The 20,710-nt window shown below is 37.1% G+C and overlaps 1 protein-coding gene across 2 annotated transcripts in view; it reads right to left on the bottom strand.

The window, feature by feature from the left end:
* GRID2 (glutamate ionotropic receptor delta type subunit 2) overlaps positions 1–20,710 on the bottom strand; it is a 640,427-nt gene that overhangs the window by 101,550 nt on the left and 518,167 nt on the right. Inside the window, exons 11-12 of one of the 2 annotated variants that reach the window (XM_055587660.1) lie at positions 6,570–6,736; positions 1,195–2,289 (exon numbers count right to left, since the gene is read on the bottom strand). In XM_055587660.1, coding sequence (XP_055443635.1) covers positions 2,265–2,289; positions 6,570–6,736 — 192 coding nt within the window. In that variant the 3' untranslated portion in view covers positions 1,195–2,264. Of the gene's footprint in view, positions 1–1,194; positions 2,290–6,569; positions 6,737–20,710 lie in introns of those variants that run through there. The other variant, XM_055587659.1, reaches the window with a different exon arrangement.

The raw sequence follows: 20,710 nt of genomic DNA, 5'->3' as shown, positions 1-20,710 counted from the left end.
GAGTATGTGATACGGAAAACCTGTCCTGTAAATCTAATCTGTGCTCAATAAAGAGATACTGGATCACAGAAGAAAACAACAAACAAAAAACGACAGCTTGTTAAAACTGTATGTCAATTTTGGTAGCCAGACTGTCTGGATTTAAATCTCAGTTCTAATACCCAATAGATTTGTGATCTCCGTTTCTGTGTTTATAAAATGAGGATAATAATAGTACTTACCTCAAAGACTGCTACATGTAAGAACCAGGGTCTTATACCCAGTAAGCATTATACAGTATGTTTTATATTATTTTTATAAGTTTTTAACAGAAAGATAAGGGAAGACAGGGTGCATAAATCACCAGAAAACCAAACACAGAAGTAAAAAAAAAAATCAAACAATTTCCAGTTTTATTGATTTTTTTTTGTGATTCTGAGCAAATCATGTACCCCTTTGGATTAGTTACAACCCTGGTGAAAAGGGAACTACTGCTCATTCTATTTCTAAAAATTCTGAAACTCTGTGATGTGGCTGAGATATTGTTTATGCATCTTTGCCACTACCCATGAATTCAACACAATCATTCTCGATGTAGTTTGAAATGTCCTTGTTTTTGTGCCACTAGGTGGTTCTATTCCCAAAGTTAAGGATTAGTAGCCAATAGGCAAAAAGGGACTCCTTGACACACCCTAAGGCTTGAAAACAGAGGTGCACTTGTACTAAATCCTCAGTAAATATTTTTTGTTATTTTTTTAGCCTTATGACTAGTTAAGGTTCTAAGATACACTGGAATTAATTTTAGTAATGGCATAATGATATCAGTGAAAAATTCAGTTCTCTTCCATTCTTAAATATTTTTAATGTAACAACTTTTGATGATTTTCTTACACTAAGAACTATTATAAGACAAAGGCCACACAAAACATTTGATGCACAAATAGTTTCAGAGAAATCATTACAAAAATTACTGGCCACACTAGTACTCTGCTTCCAAGTTACCTAGTATTTGTACTCCAAAGTACTGGAGCTGAAGCCACTTCATGTGAAGAGGCAACTTGTCGAAAAAGACCTTGATGCTGGGAAAGATTGAAGGCAGGAGAAGAGAGCTATAAAGATGAGATGGTTGGATAGCATCACCGACTCAATGGACATGAGTTTAAGTAAACTCCGGGAGATTGTGAAGGACAGGGAAGCCTGGTGTGCTGCAGTCCATGGGGTTGCAAAGAGTCAGACATGAGTTAGCGACTGAACAACAGGAAACAAAACTCTTCTATCCAAATCTACAGTCATCTATTGTAGCACTTACTGGTCCTCTGCACGTCTACTCACATGCAACTGTACAAGTGAGCATGTCATTACAAGCCATGACGCTGGTGCCTAAGACGATGCTTGCCAACTTCAGGCTCATTCACTCAGTGTATGTACTTGTAGACTAACAGCTGTGCACTAATATGTAAGTATGTAATAAACAAATACACAACATTCATGTGATTGGTCTGAAGTTGTATAAGCATATAAGATATTGGTCAGATAGCAGACTATAAATATAGTTACTAAACCACTATATAATATTTATTTAAGATATTCATATTTATTACATATTAAAGTACTTTATATCTTATGTCTGTGGTTCAGGAGCATAGTCACCTGAGAACTAATTAGTATTTACTTATTAAAAATCACTGTGAATATTATTATTTCATTGACTATAGTCACATGAGCAATCAGTGATGCAGTGTAATCAGTGGTCCAGGATAAGTTGCTGTATTAAAACTATTTATAGTAATTTGTAAAGTATAACACAATTACTAAGTGTGATGGTCTTTATAACTTTTAAATCAGTTAATAAAAAAGAGTTCTCTTTTCCCTAATGGCTAGAGTGAAAGGGAATGAATGCAGATGTTTTCTGGGTTCCAGGGGAGAGTTTGGGTGGCAGCTTAACATGGCATGTGTGTACAGAGAGAGGCAGCCAGGTTATGTTTCTTTCCTGGCTCTCTTTTCTTCCAGATGTCCAGGTAACCAGGATGCAGAGTGTCATTATTAAGGAGCTCCACAGAAAAGGACAATTTAAACTGTCAGCATCCATAATGCAAATCAAACAAAGGAAAAATAATGCTCAATGCTTAATATTGTTTTCCAGTAGATCACTGAAAGATATTGACTCAGAATTAAAATCTCCATAAGGTAAAGTGCCACAGGGATAGTAAGAAATGGAACACTTGGTGTGATTGATTAAATATTTCTTTAATTGCTATTATGTTTGTGTAGTGATTTTATTGGCTTCATTTTTCGTTTTGCATAAAAGACCTAGAAATCAAATATAGAAACAAAAAATATCTGTAGTGAAGAAAAGGCCAATTAACTGCAGCTAGTGAATAAACAATCTTTTTCTTGAAAACCTGGTTTATGTTTAGCATCCCTTAAACTTTTCTGCTGGGCTTATACCATAAAACCCTGGCATCCCCTTCATTCCATTTTGCTTTCCATTCTCTCTTCTATATTTATTAGAAATAATGGTGTGCCTCTTTGATCAGAAGCATCTCTTCTACTTGGTCCTTCCTCCTCATTTCCCTTGGCCCCATTCTAGATCAGCCTTCATTACCTTATGCATCCTGGTTTGTTTTAGTCTTTGCTGAAATCCATCCTTCACATCAAAACTAGATTAACTTTCCCTTAAATATCATCATCACCATTTTACCCCGGGCTCCAGATTGAACAATAGGTTCTTGAGGCTGCCTGTAGCCTACAATATGAATTTCAAACTTCAAATTTTCTTTCGGATTAACTTGATGTCTTTATTGTTACCCAATACATTCTGATCTCTCCCACTTCTATTCTTTTGTTTTCATTGTTTCTCCAAGAATTCACTTTTTTCCTTCAGCCTAATTATCCTCTACTATTATTTCAAGGTCAAGTCCAAGGTTCACATCCTTTGAAGACCTTTCATTTATATTTCCTTGGATTAACTCTTTATTCTGTATGGAATTCAATTTTTTCAATATCTCAACTGCACAATTTAACCCAGTATAAATAGGCAATACTGATAAACATCAGTACATATTTATAGAAATGTCTGTATTGTTCATTGTTTCAAGTGCAAAGGTCTTTTATCTCCAGCTAGAAAATGAAAATCATGGCATCCGGTCCCATCATTTCATGGCAAATAGATGGGGAAACAATGGAAACAGTGACAGACTTTATCTTCTTGGGCTACAAAATCACTGTAGATGGTGACTACAGCCATGAAATTAACATGCTTGCTCCTTGGAAGTAAAGTTATGACAAACCTAGACAGCATATTAAAAAGCAGAGACATCACTTTGCCAAGAAAGGTCTGTCTAGTCAAAGCTATGGTTTTTCCAGTAGTCACCTATGGATGTGAGAGTTGGACCATAAAGAAAGCTGAGTGACGAAGAATTGATCCTTTTGAACTGTGGTGTTGCAGAAGACTCTTGAGAGTCCTTTAGACTGCAATGAGATCCAACCAGTCCATCCTAAAGGAAAAGAGTCCTGAATATTCATTGGAAGGACTGATGCTGATGCTGAAACTCTAATACTTTGGCCACCTGATGAGAACGGACTCATTGGAAAAGACCCTGATGCTGGGAAAGATTGAAGGCTGGAGGAGAAAGGGATGACAGAGGATGAGATAGTTGGATGGCATCACTGACTTGATGGACGTGAGTTTGAGCAAGCTCTGGGAGTTGGTGATGGACAGGGCAGCCTGACATGCTTGCAGTCCATGGGGTCGCAAAGAGTCAGACACGACTGAGCGACTGAACTGAACTGAGACCACAAGTGATTTTCAAGTAGATTCCCTTAGTATATACTCATCATAAATACACTTTAATTGATAAACTTCATTTATACCTTAATATGTTACTTGCCAATTTATGTATATTTTGGTTATCTTACACTTAAAATTGTCCCCAGAAAGGACCATTAGTAAGTTATATTATTGTTCAGAGTTATTTACTTCCCTCTTCCCTTTATGTAGGGTATTCTCCAAGCCAGGCTTCAGCAATATGTGAACGGTGAACTTCCTGATGTTCAAGCTGGTTTTAGAAGAGGCAGAGGAACCACAGATCAAATTGCCAACATCCGCTGGATCATCGAAAAAGCAAGAGAGTTCCAGAAAAACATCTATTTCTGCTTTATTGACCATGCCAAAGCCTTTGACTGTGTGGATCACAGTAAACTGTGGAAAATTCTGAAAGAGATGGGAATACCAGACTACCTGACCTGCCTCTTGAGAAATCTGTATGCAGGTCAGGAAGCAACAGTTAGAACTGGACATGGAACAACAGACTGGTTCCAAACAGGAAAGGGAGTATGTCAAGGCTGTATATTGTCACTCTGTTTATTTAACTTATATGCAGAGTACATCATGAGAAACGCTGGACTGGAAGAAACACAAGCTGGAATCAAGATTGCCGGGAGAAATATCAATAACCTCAGATATGCAGATGACACCACCCTTATGGCAGAAAGTGAAGAGGAACTCAAAAGCCTCTTGATGACAGTGAAAGAGGAGAGTGAAAAAGTTGGCTTAAAGCTCAACATTCAGAAAACGAAGATCATGGCATCTGGTCCCATCACTTCATGGCAAATAGATGGGGAAACAGTGTCAAACTTAATTTTTCTGGACTCCAAAATCATTGCAGATGGTGACTGCAGCCATGAAATTAAAAGACGCTTACTCCTTGGAAGGAAAGTTATGACCAACCTAGATAGCATATTCAAAAGCAGAGACATTACTTTGCCAAAAAAGGTCCGTCTAGTCAAGGCTATGGTTTTTCCTGTGGTCATGTATGGATGTGAGAGTTGGACTGTGAAGAAGGCTGAGCACCGAAGAATTGATGCTTTTGAACTGTGGTGTTGGAGAAGACTCTTGAGAGTCCCTTGGACTGCAAGGAGATCCAACCAGTTCATTCTAAAGGAGATCAGCCCTGGGATTTCTTTGGAAGGAATGATGCTAAAGCTGAAACTCCAGTACTTTGGCCACCTCATGTGAAGAGTTGACTCATTGGAAAAGACTCTGATGCTGGGAGGGATTGGGGGCAAGAGGAGAAGGGGACGACAGAGGATGAGATGGCTGGATGGCATCACTGACTCAATGGACGTGAGTCTGAGTGAACTCCGGGAGTTGGTGATGGACAGGGAGGCCTGGTGTGCTGTGATTCATGGGGTCGCAAAGGGTCGGACACGACTGAGCGACTGATCTGATCTGATCTGATATTTTCATACCCCACTGATTCAGAGCTTGGCCATGAAACTCTTTTTAGTTAGTGGTCTGTGAGCAGAGGTGATGTATGCCACACCCATGCAAGAAGCGCAGGAGGCGCCAGGGTTCTGCTGGCCTCTTTCACAAGTTCTCTTTGAAATGAAAACAACTTATCCCAGACAGGACTGCTTCTCTGACCTGGTCCCTGGGACAAGAAGCTGTACAGGGACCTGCAGTTGACCCACAACTCACAGCAGAATTCAGGCAAATCACAGTCCTTATGTTCCATGAATGAGAAATAGCTTTTTTTCAAGTCATTGGTACTTTGGGCTGTTTGCTACACAGAAAAGGTGACAAATGTAGGACCTGAGAGTTGATTTAACATGATCCTCATTTGCTGATAAGGAGCGATATCTAGGTTTCTAGTAGCTAACAGAAGAATCACAACAAATATTTGAACTACTGACTTGTTCTGTTAAACACAAAATACCTGGATTTTTGTTATCTTGAAATTTGGGGGAATATCACTCAAATTTGGGGCCTTAGTACTACCTAGACTACTACCCAGTACTGCTCTCTTTTGTCTGGCTTTTACCTAAAGAATATCTAGTAATAAACCAAAAGAACTATCAGTGTCAAGTGGAACATACTTCTACCTGAAAGATATTACATTCTTTTAGGTTCAAGCTTGTTTGGTAGTAGATAGAATAAAATGCAGTGATTTTAAAAATACCTTTCAGGCTCAACACTCTTATCTACACTGTTAATCCAAAATATACATTTCAAAATCTTCTTTCTTAAATAACACAGAAAATTCTGATTTCAGGATGAATATAACTTCTTAATAAATTATCTCCTAAATTTTCATGACAAAGTTTCATGTGTACTTTGACACCAAATGACAAGACTAAAATTCCCACATTTTCCCTTTGCAAAACTGAGATGGAAACATCCCTATCAGTATGTGCTTCAGAATTTTAACTTGGTCCTGAAGTTTATTTTATGCTTTGCAGTTTTTAGAAATGAATTAATTTTGCTTACTTTATAACATTTTTAGTCCCTAAAAATTCAGAGACTAAACTCAATTACATTTTTATTTTATTTTCTGTATCAACTTTTTGAGAATAATTAGTTATATGCAGCAATAACTTTTCCCTTTTAATGGGAAAAATAATACTTTAGTACATGCTTTAGGAAATGAATGTTTTATTGTAGAACCATTCATAACTTCCCTTTTATGTTGTTGTTTATTGTGGTTTTCCAAATAAAGAAAACAAAATGTAATAAACTAAATGGAGTAACCAAGTAAATTTTCTTTTTCTGTATTTTCTCTCTTCTTATTTGAACTGCACACAAATCTTACCTTTGTGAAAAAACATCCCGGTAAGGACTGCCATGCTGTAATGCAATTCCATATCCTCGGTCAGCAACAGTATTCCCAATGGTATAAAAGGAACAATCTGGGTCATTGATCGCCACATATTCCAATACAGCTGCATCCCACACAAAAGCGTAATTTCCATATTTCACCTGTGCAGATATGAAGAACACGAGAGGAAAAAGGTTTAAGGTTGGAATTCGGTCATATAGACAGGATAACGCATATATATGGAATTTAGAAAGATGGTAACAATAACCCTGTGTACGAGACAGCAAAAGAGTCACTGATGTATAGAACAGTCTTATGGACTCTGTGGGAGAGGGAGAGGGTGGGAAGATTTGGGAGAATGGCATTGAAACATGTAAAATATCATGTATGAAACGAGTTGCCAGTCCAGGTTCGATGCACGATACTGGATGCTTGGGGCTGGTGCACTGGGACAACCCAGAGGGATGGAATGGGGAGGGAGGAGGGAGGAGGGTTCAGGATGGGGAACACATGTATACCTGTGGCAGATTCATTTTGATATTTGGCAAAACTAATACAATTATGTAAAGTTTAAAAATAAAATAAAATTAAAAAAAAATGTTACATTGCCATACAATTAACAGTGTAAACAATAATAGGGCCTATATTTCAAACTAAACACCTATTCTGAATGAGAATTTGGCTTTTGGTTAATTTATAGCTCTGTTCTCTTAGAAATGCAATGAAGCTGGAATGTTAACTATGTTTCCAGGCACCCCACTTATAGTAGAATGACCCCTGAGTAGTAAATGTATCTGAACTGGGAGAGCAGTAAATGCAGGGAGGGAAGCCATGTCTTTGAGCTTCTTTGAGTGCAGTAATTCTTATACAGCTGGCCTTGTGTCTTTCAGGACCCTGGAAATTGTGCTTGTTTTTGGAGTTGTTATAAGAGATATTGGTTCCTTTGGATTATTAGGCTTCTAAGCCAAGTAGGCTTTTGTACCACCCAACATGGGTATTATCTTCTTGTCCGTGACCTGTACTCTAAATGAATTCTGTAAGTACAACTCATATTGAAGAAAAATAACTAACACTGCCTGGCTGGCAAGATTTCTTGTCCTATGTCCTTCTAAGTTTAATCTGTTGTCAAGTATGACCTATGGTAATCTTGTAGTCAAACTTGGTAGGTGCTGCAATGAGGGAAAAAAAAAAATTATACAACCTTCTCTATCACCATATAGGGAACATGATTTCTTCTGGGTTATTTATAATATCTTTCAATGATTATCCCTTTTTTCTATTAGTAATCACTCATAAGTTACAAATTTAACAAAAATAAAAATAGATGTTAATAAAGTTAATTTAGAAAATTATTATATATAACATAAAACTAAATTCATAAAATAGATGGAACTAATAATTAAATCAAATATTCAGTGTGTTTATTTGCTTGTTTGCTTATTTATTTATTTGAGGGGAAAGCAATATTTTGGTAAATATGATTAGGGAAAAAGAAAAAAATATATAAGTATAGGTAGAGGGAATGATGTTAGCAAAATGGGTGAATATGAGGTTCCCCCTGCTTCAAGTGTGTTAGATGCTCTGTTGTGTCCAACTCTTTGGAACACCAAGGACTGTAGCCTGCCAGGCTTCTCTGTTCATGGAATTTTCCAGGTAAGAATACTGGAGTGGGTAGCTATTCCCTTCTCGAGGGGATTTTCCCAGCCTAGGGATAGAACCCGGGTCTCCTGCATTGTAGGATTCTTTTCATCTGAGCCACCAGGGCCTTCATATCCCTAGAAAAATATCAATGTAGCAGTCATCCATAAACAAAAGTGCCTTTGTGGGAGGCTTGGGACCCAGTTTTCTGCTGAAAAACTCAGGCAGAGTCTAAGGCTGATATAGGATGAAAGAGGCATGTACTCCAGTGGCCAGCTGGCCCACTATGGTCCTGGCTGCAGTCCTAAAAGCAGCCCTATTTCCCTGTGGACTCTGCTCCAGCATCTGTGAAGATAACAGGTAAGGATGTCCATTTTCACCACTTCTATTCAATATAGTACTGGAAGTTCTAGCCAGAGTAATTAGACAAAGAAAAATGCTCAAATTTGTATACATTTGAAAGGAAGAAGTGTAATTATTTCTATTTGCAGATCATGTGACCATATGTGTAGAAAATCCTAAAGAGTACAAGTTGTTGTTCAGTAGCCCAGTCAAGTCCAACTCTTTGTGACCCCATGAATTGCAGCATGCCAGGCTTCCCTGTCTTTCACTATCTCCTGGAGTTTGCTCAGACTCATGTCCATTTAATTAATGATGCCATACAAACATCTTGTCTTCGGTGATCCTCTTCTCCTCCTGCCTTCCATCTTTCCCACTGTCAGGGTCATTTGCGATGAGTCAGCTCTTCGCATCAGGTAGCCAAAGTATTGGAGCTTCAGCTTCAGCATTAGTCTTTCCAATGAATATTCAGAGTTGATTTCCTTTAGGATTGACTGGTTTGATCTTCTTGCAGTCAAAGGAACTCTCAAGAGTCTTCTTCAGCACCATAATTTGAAAGCATCAGTTCTTTGGTGCTCAGCTTTCTTTATGGTCCAACTCTCACACCTGAACACGACTACTGGAAAAACCACAGCTTTGACTATACAAAGTGATGTCCTGTATACAACGTGATGCCTTTGTCGACAAAGTGATGTCTCTGCTTTTTAATATGCTGTCTAGTTTTGTCATAGCTTTTCTTCCAAGCAGCATCTTTTAATTTCATGACTGCAGTCACATTATATACAAAATAAATTCCTATAGTGCAATACATTAATTAAAATGAACAAAAACCCAAAATTTTAAAAATCCACAAAACTAGAAAAATCTTATATTGGAAAAAGAATGGGACATTCAAACATAAATATAGGGGAAGAAAATGTAAGTAAATATTTAATATATTTAACTCAGTTGTGTGTGTGTGTGTGTGTGTGTGTGTGTGTGCTCAGTCGTGCCTGTTCTTTGAGATCCTGTGGACTGTAATCCACCTGGCTCCTCTGTCAGTGGGATTTTCCAGGAACGAATACTGGATTGGGTTTCCGTTTCCTCCTCCAGGAGACCTTCCAGACCCAGGGACTGAACTCGCGTCTCTTTTGGCTCCTGTATTGGCAGGCTGATTCTTTGCCATTGAGCCACCTGGGAAGACACCTTAACTCAGTTAGCTGTCTATATCCATAGGTTTTGCATCCATGGATTCACCCAACTATGGACAGAAAACATTCAAAAAATAAAATTCCAGAAAGTTCCAAAAAGATTAATCCCAGATTAAGTTGGAGGTTGGATTTGCTGCATGCTTGCAACTGTTTACATAGTATTTACACTGTATTTACAACTTTTTACATAGTATTTATGTTGTATCAGGTATGAAAAGTAATCTAGAAATGACTTAAAGTATATGGCAAGATATGTGTAAGTTATATGCAAATATTACATCATTTTATACGGACAATACAAAGAACCCTGGATTTTGGGGTTCCTGGAAATAATCCTCTGCAAATACTGAAGGATGACTATACTGCCTTTGTATATATTTGCTTAGGTCAGGCTAATATCAGATACTTGATAAAAAGTTTTGCATGAAATATGGTCTAAAATCTTCAGACCAGTTTACTGTGCACAGTGGATACTTTTTGTTGGGAGTGAATTACCCCAACCAAACCCATGGGATCTCAAAACAGATAAATAAGTCATTGCAACTATTCATGGAGTGTCTCCTGTACCCTAGGCAGTATGTCAGGTACTGTGGTTCAGAGCTCCTTAAAATGTGATGCTATTAGAATTAGAATTACCATTGTATTCTTGTCTTAAAAAATGTAAACTCCAGACCCAGCCCTAAACTTACTGCATTGGAACGTTTGGTGTTTGAGACCTGGGGATACAAAATCTTGATAGTTGACAATCTTATGAACACCACAATTTTTAAATAAAATTGTTTTGAAAAAAAAATGAGTAATATAATCAGGAAGAATTTTTGAACTTGAGGCTTGATATAATTATAAAAACTGATAGATTCTTGCAATATTAGTATGGGAGGGGGGAAGTACTTGGTTAAGTTCCCTCTGTATTGATTACTCGTATCTGCATAGTCACCCCGAAGTCCTTGCTATCTCTGATCTTTTGCATTAATTACACTAGGGAAGGAGTTCTTAACTGAGACCTCTATAATGAAAGGCAGATTAAGAAGAGAAAAACAGAAGTTTATCGACATGTGTGCCTTGTGCATACAAGGGAGATGTCCAGGGAAAATTGAGTAACTCAAAGAAGTGGCTTGGAATTCAGGATGCAATACTATTTAAATAGGGAATGGGAGGGGGTTATGGTCATTTTGGGGAAAGTAAAGAATCCGCCTGCAATGAGGGAGACACAGGAGACTCCAGTTCAATTCCTGGGTTGGGAAGATCCCCTCCTCCTTGGGCTTTCCCAGTGGCTCAGACGGTAAAAGGAATCTGTCTATAATGTGGGAGACCTGGGTTCGATCCCTGGGTTGGGAAGATTCCCTAGAGGTGGGCATGGCAACCCACTCCAGTATTCTTGCCTGGCAGGCTACAGTCTAAGGGGTTGCAAAGAGTTGGACACGACTGAGTGACTAGGCACAGACACAAATGATTTTTAGCAAAGACCCTTAGAAGAATAGAAAGGTAGTATGATAGTTGGTGACAAAGTTGTATGGTGTTCACTTCCGATCTTTTCTGTGATGAGTCAGTATTCCTTGGATGATGAAACTCTCGAGGACAGAATTTATGACAATTAAGTTACTTTCGGAAGACTTATCTTTAGGCAAATAAAAGCAGTTCAGAGAAAGCCTCTCCCTGCATTTGCTGTTTTTCAAGTGTCTGCAGTTCAAAATAATATGTCAGTGTTGCAAATTTTGGAGTGGCTTATTCTGTTTCCCTTCATCACCAACTGTTATATCAGTCATTTTAACTTTCTGGGTCTATACTTACAAGAGAGATGGCAGTGGCCTTGAAGCCTCCTCTAGCAACCTACTTTGATTTTGCTACTTTCCTCCACTGAAAGCAGCTACCCCTCCTGGATCCCCTTGCAGCTTCCTTACAACCATCCAGGGACCTCCCCAGTTGGAGACATATTGCTTTGCTATTAGAAAAGTGTTCTAGCATTGCTGTTCCTGCTTTGTGAACTGTAGAGCTCCATTTAAATGTACAGTAACATTATCATTGCCATTATATACATGCTTCTAGTAAGTCTAATGTTACAAAGCATTATGAATGCATTTAAAAAAGAGAACCATTAAAACAGTATGATTATAGCCTACAGCAAGGCCCTTGAAATGTTGCATAGTAACCCAAACTATTTTAGCTTTTAAAAATATCCCTGGCCTTTTTCATTTACTGAAACATACAATCACTGTCCTTTACATGATTTTTAACCATTAAATTAAAACTATCTAGAAAATACTCATCAACAAAACCTAAAATCACTTTTTAACAGAATAATAATTGAAGGTTTGGCATGGGAATTTTCAAGTCATCTGAATAGGTGATGGATATTATTTAAAAAATTTCAACTAGTCTTTGTTGTTGAGGTCATGTTTGGATAAGCAGCTAAACTATGGGTCATTATTTTCTAGTGAATTCCATGCCAGTAGAGTAATTTATACAGGTCAAACCAGAGGGCAAAAGTGTATCCATGTCAACACAGTTCACGCCTTGTTTGTAAAAAAGGAAAGGAATCCAAAGTGGCGTCTACCTCCAGTATTATTATTTCCTGGTCCCTAGAATGCTGTAGTGATTGACAGACAATGGTAGCTATCGATACTCAACACCTGTGTCCTCATAATAGGGCTGAGATGCCAAAAGCTTGTGATGGATTTCTCAGTACTGAGATCATGCTAGAAGCTAGGTTTTGTTCCACTTCTACAATATTTCTACAGAAATCTTTCTTTGAATTTCATTTTACTAATAATCATGTATTACTCTGAAATAATGTTTTTATTGGAGGATAATTGCTTTACAAATTGTGCTGTTTCTGCCATACATCAACATGAATCAGCACAGGTACGCGTATGTCCCCTCCCTCTTGAACCTCCCTCTCATCTTCCGCCCCACCCCACCCCCTGTGGTTGTCACAGAGCGCTGGGTTGAGCTCCCTGTGTCACACAGCAAATTCCCACTGGCTCTCTATTTTACATTCGGTGATGTTCCTGTTTCCGTGCTGCTCTCTCAGTTCATCCCACTTTCTCCTTCCCCCACTGTGCCCACAAGTCTGTTCTCTGTGTCTGTGTCTCCATGACTGCCCTGCAAATAAGTTCACCAGGACCATCTTTCTAGATTTCACACACATGCCTTAATATGCAATATTTGTCTTTCTCTTTCTGACTTACTTCACTGTGTATAATAGGTTCTAAGTTCATCCACCTCATTAAGACTGACTAAAATACATTTTTTTTATAGCTGAGTAGTATTCACTATATATATGTACCACAACTTTTGTATCTATTAATCTAGGGAACCCTCTTGCACTGTTTTTGGGAATTGATACAGCTACTATGGAAAACAGTATGGAGATTTCTTAAAAAAACTTGGAATAGAACTACTACCATATGACCCAACAATCCCACTGCTGGGGATATACCCTGAGAAAGCCATAATTGAAAGAGATGTACCCCGGTGTTCATTGCAGCACTTTTTACAATAGCTAGGACATGGAAGCAACCTAGATGTCCGTCGACAGATGAATGGATATGCATTACTTTTAAGATCCTGAAGGAATCTGTAGGGGATGTAAACATGAATAACATTTGGGCCTCTGCCCTCAAGCCGTTTACAATTCAGTAGTGGAGATAAATCAAGCACCAAATTGCTGTAACACAAAGTATATTGTGGTAAGTACCACAGAAGAAGCTTGACGTGTTAAAGTAGTTTAAAGCAAGGGGAACTTAATTGTCATTGAGGAAGTCAGCACAATTTGCTCAAATATTATGGTAAGTACAAGAAAACCCCAAATATTGTAGTTCCTTATCTTTTATGCTTAACTGATTGAACAGAGACAGTCTTTGGTGACCATTTCTTATTCATGTACACGCTTTTAACCTTCCAGTTTTCTGGAACTTTCCATTTGTCAGGTGAAGAACTGTAAACATTTAATGTTATTTTCTCAAATATTTGCATTTCTTGCCATGTAAAGTGAAAAGTGGGAAAATTATTTTTAGTAAAACCTATACCTGTGCTCGTCACTGTGTTGTGGATTATGGCATATTTCTGTTCCTCTGAAGAATGCCCTTGTCCTGAATGTCCCTGTACCTACATCTCCATCATGACCTAATGCTGAAAGCACTTTTCAGTTTATTAGGCAGCATTCTCCTGTAATAACTGCAGGAGTCCAAGCCGCAAGCAAATACACTTATCACTACTTTTTACCCCAATTACCTTGATTTTAATTAGGACACTATATCCTTTCTCACATAAATCTTTAATCTATCAAATTCCTTCAAAGTTCACTTCAAAATCTATAGCTACAGAGGGACAGTGATGATGATCCCTTTTTATTAAAAAAACATTCGGTGGAAATAATTATGGAAAGATGACATTTAAACCAGAGCGGAAGAAAAGAATTCCCTTTACTGAAGAAGGAATATCTTCCCTCTCTCCTCCACTTCTTTCTCATGATAATGGCTAACATTTAGATGATATTGGGCACATTCAGGGTGGTATGGCCATAGACAATCGCTAACATTTAGAAAGCATTTTTTTTCATTCTTAAAAATACCTTTACACATAAATGTGTTCTTTGCAATACCGTGAGGCAGCTGATATGATACCTAATTCATAGATGTGGTAAGGAAACTTGCTTTAAGTTGTAGCAATTATTTGCAGTAGATTTGGAACTTGAAGCTCAAGGCCACCTTCTTTGCTTTTTTCACTACATTAAAGATAAATTCCCAGGAGATATTTGCCATAGGAATGCAAAAACATTCGAGCGATAGCAGCCTTTGTCTTAAAGGCACAGCCTATCTAGTTGGAGAAATGGTATTTACATAAATAAAAATAATGCAACATAGTGTGTAGCCAGAGAGAGCCATGGAAAGAATGCAACTTCTATGTGATCACACTATTAAGATGAACAAGATTCAAGCTTTTAAAAAACAGGTTGCTTATTTGTTAAAACCGCTGGAAAGAATGAAAATAATCTGGTTTCTATGATTCCAGAGCCCTTAAGCCTGTTGATTTTGTGACTACTGCTATGTAAGCATTTCTGATTTTCAGGATTGAAACAGAAGCAGGGCTTTTCATAATTAAAGTGAAGGCTGAAGGCTGGAACTGTATTATTTTTGCTCATGAAATAAAAATTAAAAGGCCTGAGAACAATGTGGGAGAAATAAATGCTACTTTTGTGCTCTAAGCTGCTAACTTCTTTACAATTTAAACTCATGGTTGGTGGGGGATAAAATTATTGTGAATTACAGGCACAAAGAGTTATGATTAACCCAGCATTGATCTATAGTAGTCCTTATAATTCATTGCCCACAGAAGTCCTTTAGATGGGATAGCTTTAATATTTATGACATATGGTTCTAGGTGGTGGCCTCTCCCACTTTGGGCAAATTAATAATTTAACATCATTCATCAGGTCTTCTGAATTTATCCAGCACAATAAATCATGCTCAACTCCATATTTGAGCACTTAACACTGACTTTTAAAATATATATGGTTTTGTTTACTGCCTTAATTGTTGGCCTACTATATTTTCTCTTGTATATTTTGAAATTTGAATTTGTGCTCCAAAATAGTCATCACATGGTACAAATGTTCACAAGAAAAATATGAATATGTTTAAAATAAATATCAGCTTCTTAATAAAACATCTTCTTTAACCTAGAAAAGAAGCAGTAAGTCTACTTCTCACCCTTCTGCTTTTCTTTTTTTTGAGGTTACTAGAATGCTTTTTTTTTTTTTTTTAATGGTGTTTTGAAGTGTTCTGGGAATGTAGAAACTAAACCCAGTTTCCTTCCTGTCAGTGACAGCTTCCTCCTGAAACCAATGGCTGCTAGAGTCAGAAGATAGAAGGCCAGTAGGGCTTGTGGTTCTGGATAATTGTGTGTGAAAAAGAACTGGTAATTCTCCCCTTCAGGCTGGGCGAGTGCCTGAGAAAACCAGTGGGACCTCTAGGGAAGGCAATGAAGAAACTTAACTTTGAGAGAATGCTTGATTCACAGAGATCTGGGGTCCTTGATTTCTCCTGTCCTCTTCCTTAAATATTTGTCCTCATGAATATATCTGTTCTGTTGCCTTTAAACTGGTCAGGAAGGAGTCAAGTGGGTTGGTAGAGACCTCCCAGTCTTGGAGCCTGGGACAGAACAGGAGACTGGTGAACCCACTGCCTTTTCCATGTGGCTTAGAAGAAGGATTTGTGAATCACTCTCTTCTCTATTGCTGGCCTATGAGGAGGAGAGGACATTTCACCTTCTGCAGTTAGCAAGACTGCCAATAAATATGATAATCCAACAATCCAACCTGGGTCCCCATGAACTGACAAAGAAAAATAACTTTGTATAGTGAATACTACAGATACGGAAAGATGAAGCTGAACAAGAAGGACACATTTGGGGGAAATAACACTGCGGTGACAGAAAGTTTCCAATTTTAAAAGAAGAATAAAAAGAGCACTTGACAAAATTCAACCTGTGAGTCTGAAAAGATTTATGTGACTACAAACAAACCTCAATTTTTCAACCAAAAAACGGACCAGATGAATGGAAAGAGAAACTGCTCATAAACGTCCTGCAAGCTCAAATGGGTTAACTAGTGACAACTGTCCCAGATCACCTGAGACGCTTGAGTTGTAGCAACGAAAGTTCTAAGTCAAGGCAAGCCATCTTGGGAGATAAAGAGTCCAGGCTTTTGGTAGTGAGTACAGGAGATTTGGGGGAAAGTACAAAATCCATACAGCAGCTTAAAAGATAGGGGTTGCAAACTACTATGATTGTAGCAGATGAATATGACAGACATTATTTGCCTTCTGTAGTTGCTGTAACTATTTCCCCCCAACTGTGGATGCTTGCAACTTGCTATTCATAATAATGAATCACCAATCTTGTATCAATGTGAATACTAAGACTTAAGTGTGCAATTTAAGTGCATTTTAATCATGAGTGTTAACAGTCCTTCACCTGTGGATTGACTTGTTATTCTTGGTATTATCAAGATGATGCTAATATTTTTAACATTGTGAATCCTGTGATCATTTTTTTAAGAGCTCAGATGATGAAAATGAGAACGATTGTAATACTAATCCCACCTGACCCCAAACATCAATGGAAAAGAAGCCTAACTGACTAGGCTGTCTTATTACAGAGGGCAGGACACAAGTAACTGAATTAGGGAGGTAAATAAAACAGCACACTACTATGTAATATGCAGAAAAGCACTTGGAATTAATTACGATGGAAAAGGAAATGTGAAGGCACACAACGGGGAGAGTGAATTTCACAAGTTGGGGATGAGACATGCAATATTTCTAAATCGATCAAAAGTTTTTGTTTCTCCCCAAAGACACCAATGTTCAGTTGAAAATAGCAGCTGCTGAATTGGTTTGGGCACACCGCATGAAGAAACATACTTCATTGAATTGCTCCCCTGATAGCTCTATGAAACCAAGTAAAGCTATTTTTCCCAATTCTGAGGTTTCACGTGAATGTACTACGGGAAAACAAAAGCAGGAAATGTTGATAATGGATGAGTTGGTTCTTTACAGTGTAGAGCTAATTCTTTCAGATTTTACCTGACTGATCACATTTTTTACAAGAAAACTCTATGTCACCCAATGGCAATGAAAAATGATCCCTCTTGTTCTTAGAGACTTTAATTTTAAAAAGATAGTGTCAAATCATATTCTTGATTTCTGTGAAGATTTTACTAAGCTACATAAAGCACAAAACTAGAATCTACTGATACCTTGTCCAAATACAGAGACTTTAATCATCTTTCTGCAAATTATGTTAATACATCAAATGAAAATTTTGGCAAATTCTATTCAGTGGATAAACTTCTTATTAAGGAAAGTGAAAAGATCTTATCTGCAAAATGTTCTATATACTTTGTAAGCAACACTATAAAAAATGGTCAAGATTTGCTGACAGGTGATATTGAAGCTTTCATAATGAAACATTTTGGTTCTTTTTGCTTCCTCAAAATGTGAAGAGACACTTAATGATAGTTTTTATTTAATAGAAGTGGAAGGACATGGCCTCCATAAACATATGCCTAAAAGAGAGCTATTAAAGGTGAGAATGTGGATTACCTTAAAATCACATTTTCAAAGTGTGGGACAAGAAGAATGTCTTTCATTAATTTGGAAACACACTGAGGATGTCAGTGGGGAAAATGATTACAGTAAACAGAACTTTATATGCTGTTTTTCCAAACTTGTTTGATGATTTTGAGAAACCATGGGATACCTGGGAAAGGATGAACTGAACGCAACTTAGTTTTCAATTTTATGTGTAGATTATGACAAAAATCTCATGGCAAAAAAATAACACTTTTTTTTGAAATAAGACTACTCTATTTCCTCCCAAGACTACTCTAACTTCCCTCTCCCAAAAAAGTCACCATAAAAGGAAACTGAGTTAGACGGGACTTACTCAATTTCTTTACTAAAACTGTAACTTCTTTAGATTCCAGTATTGATTTCTCAAATTCAAATTATCTCTGTTTTAAAACCATTTTCCTAAGAAAGCAAGCATTAACTTATGAGGACATACAATGCGCCTTAGAGTCTTTAAAAATGATGGACATCTTGGACATACTAGCTTATATGATGAATTTATAGGTGCAGAACTATGATTGACACAAGACAAACCTTTAAAAACAAGCTTGTAGAATCAAAGTGTATGGGCACAGACATGTGGACACAGAGTGGGAAGGGGACGGGGGACGAATTGAGAGAGTGGCACTGACAATTATGCACTCAGTTCAGTTCAGTTCAGTCGCTCAGTCGTGTCCGACTCTTTGCGACCCCATGAATCACAGCACGCCAGGCCTCCCTGTCCATCACCAACTCCCGGAGTTCACTCAGACTCACGTCCATTGGGTCAGTGATGCCATCTAGCCATCTTACCACGTGTGAAATACATGGTGAGTGGGCGCCTGCTGTAGAGCACAGGGAGCTCAGCGTGGCGCTCTGTGACCATGTAGAGGGCTGATACAGTGGTTGGGCTAGAAGGGAGGCTCAAGACGGTGGGGATATATGTACACGTGTAGCTGACTCACTTTGTTGTATGGAAGAAGCTAACACAACATTGTAAAGCAATTATGCTCCAATAAAACAAACAAAAAAATGTATGTGTATCTTTTTGGAGAGTGGGAAACAAATTCCTACACATTGAAATACCTGCTATTGATAATAAGTAAACTCCTAACTATTTCTTGCCCAAATACTTCTTCTAAGAGCATATTGAGCTTGATGTCATCCCATAGGAATGATACTAGAATCAGTGTTACAAGGGCTTGATAAGAGCAAAGTTTCAAGTCAAAGTAAATTTGATGTTTGACTATTTTCAGTTTTATCACTATATAAAAGACAAGAAGGATGTTCTGCAGATTGCAGGCACATCAGAGAAGAATTATTGAAAAAGGAAACAGTAAAATTATCCTACCATATTATGGGACAGAAAGAAACATGTCTCTTATCTATTATTAAATACAGTTCTCGTCTGTTAAATTAGTCCTATTTTATCCATGTCCCCTTTTGAAAAAGTTTTATATTTATATGTCTTCAATATAGCCTATAAAATTTAAATATCTAACACAGAGTTTAAAAAGAGTAAAAATAACTTTATCAGAGGACAAAAAGACACCTTACTAAAATGTTGCTGTACTTTTGGCACTTTTATTATTTGTACCACTATCAGTTACTACTCTGACAGTTAACTAACCTTATTATTGCCTTGTTTCACTAATAGCATTCTGTGATGAGATGAATCATATAGACTAACACATAATTTAAATATATACAATATCAATAAATTCCTATTTATGTTTTATGTTAAAGTAATAACACATACTAATTTATCACACATTAAATTATAAAGAATTTTTGTCTGGTATAGCTGTGTTCTGGGTTGTATTTCTAACATGTTGGTCAACATATTAATGAATGTTATTGGCATAATAAAATATCTGTTTGGAAGAGAATCAAATCATAACTTTTTTTAACTTGAAATAAAAATATTTTCCATTTGTACTAAATAGTTCAAAATAAAATAACAAAAGCCCTGCAAAAAAACCAGAGGAGAATATACAACATAAGTGAGGAAGGACTTTTTAACCATGTGATATGAAATCCAAGAAATATATGTTAAACATACTTTTTAATACAAAATATTTTGTAAACACTGTTGTATGTCAAAGACACATATACATAGATTGAAAATAGATTTGCAAAAAAAAAAAGTAGAACACAGGGGACACAGTTAATACTTATGAATATACAGGTGCTTCTCTAAATAAGCATCCTTTATTCTAGCGAAGAACAGGAAAAGCAAGAGAAATATAGATAAAACATCTGAAGAGGCAATTCAAAATGGAACAGCTATAAATGTCCAACAAGCATATAAAAAAGACACAACTTTGTGAGTAGATAAGCAAGTGCAAAAGAAAATAAGATAATAAAGGCTAGTACTTTATATCAATTGATTTGGCAACATTTTACAGATGTATATTGCTGGTGGAGATGCATTGAAAAGTATATTTTAACACATCACTAGTGGAAATGGAAAATGTTATAGCCTTTGTCAAAAGTAACATCTATTCAAATTAAGGAAAATATAGATTGTAGACTTTTAATGATCTTCAGTCATCAGGTAGGGCTGGGGGGAGTGGGTTAAAAGAAAGATGGTTAAAAGAAAAAACAAGGAAGATAATACAGATGACTATTGGCCCATCAGTTCCATTCCCAAGAATGTATCCAAGAGAAATAAAAATTTCAGATTAACATATAGGTATATTCAGTGTATCATTGTTTATTGTGGCAGCAAATTGGAAACAGCTGTAATGCTTATCAGCCATGGAAAAATGATGTATTCTTGTCATAAAACATTATGGAAACATTAAAAAGAATCTATTAGAGCAATACAAGGTGCTCTTTTTTTGATGAATTTGCA

The sequence above is a fragment of the Bubalus kerabau genome, chromosome 7 (genome assembly GCF_029407905.1).
Source record: "Bubalus kerabau isolate K-KA32 ecotype Philippines breed swamp buffalo chromosome 7, PCC_UOA_SB_1v2, whole genome shotgun sequence".
Lineage (NCBI taxonomy): Eukaryota > Metazoa > Chordata > Mammalia > Artiodactyla > Bovidae > Bubalus > Bubalus kerabau.
This window is presented reverse-complemented; position numbering and strand designations above follow the sequence as displayed.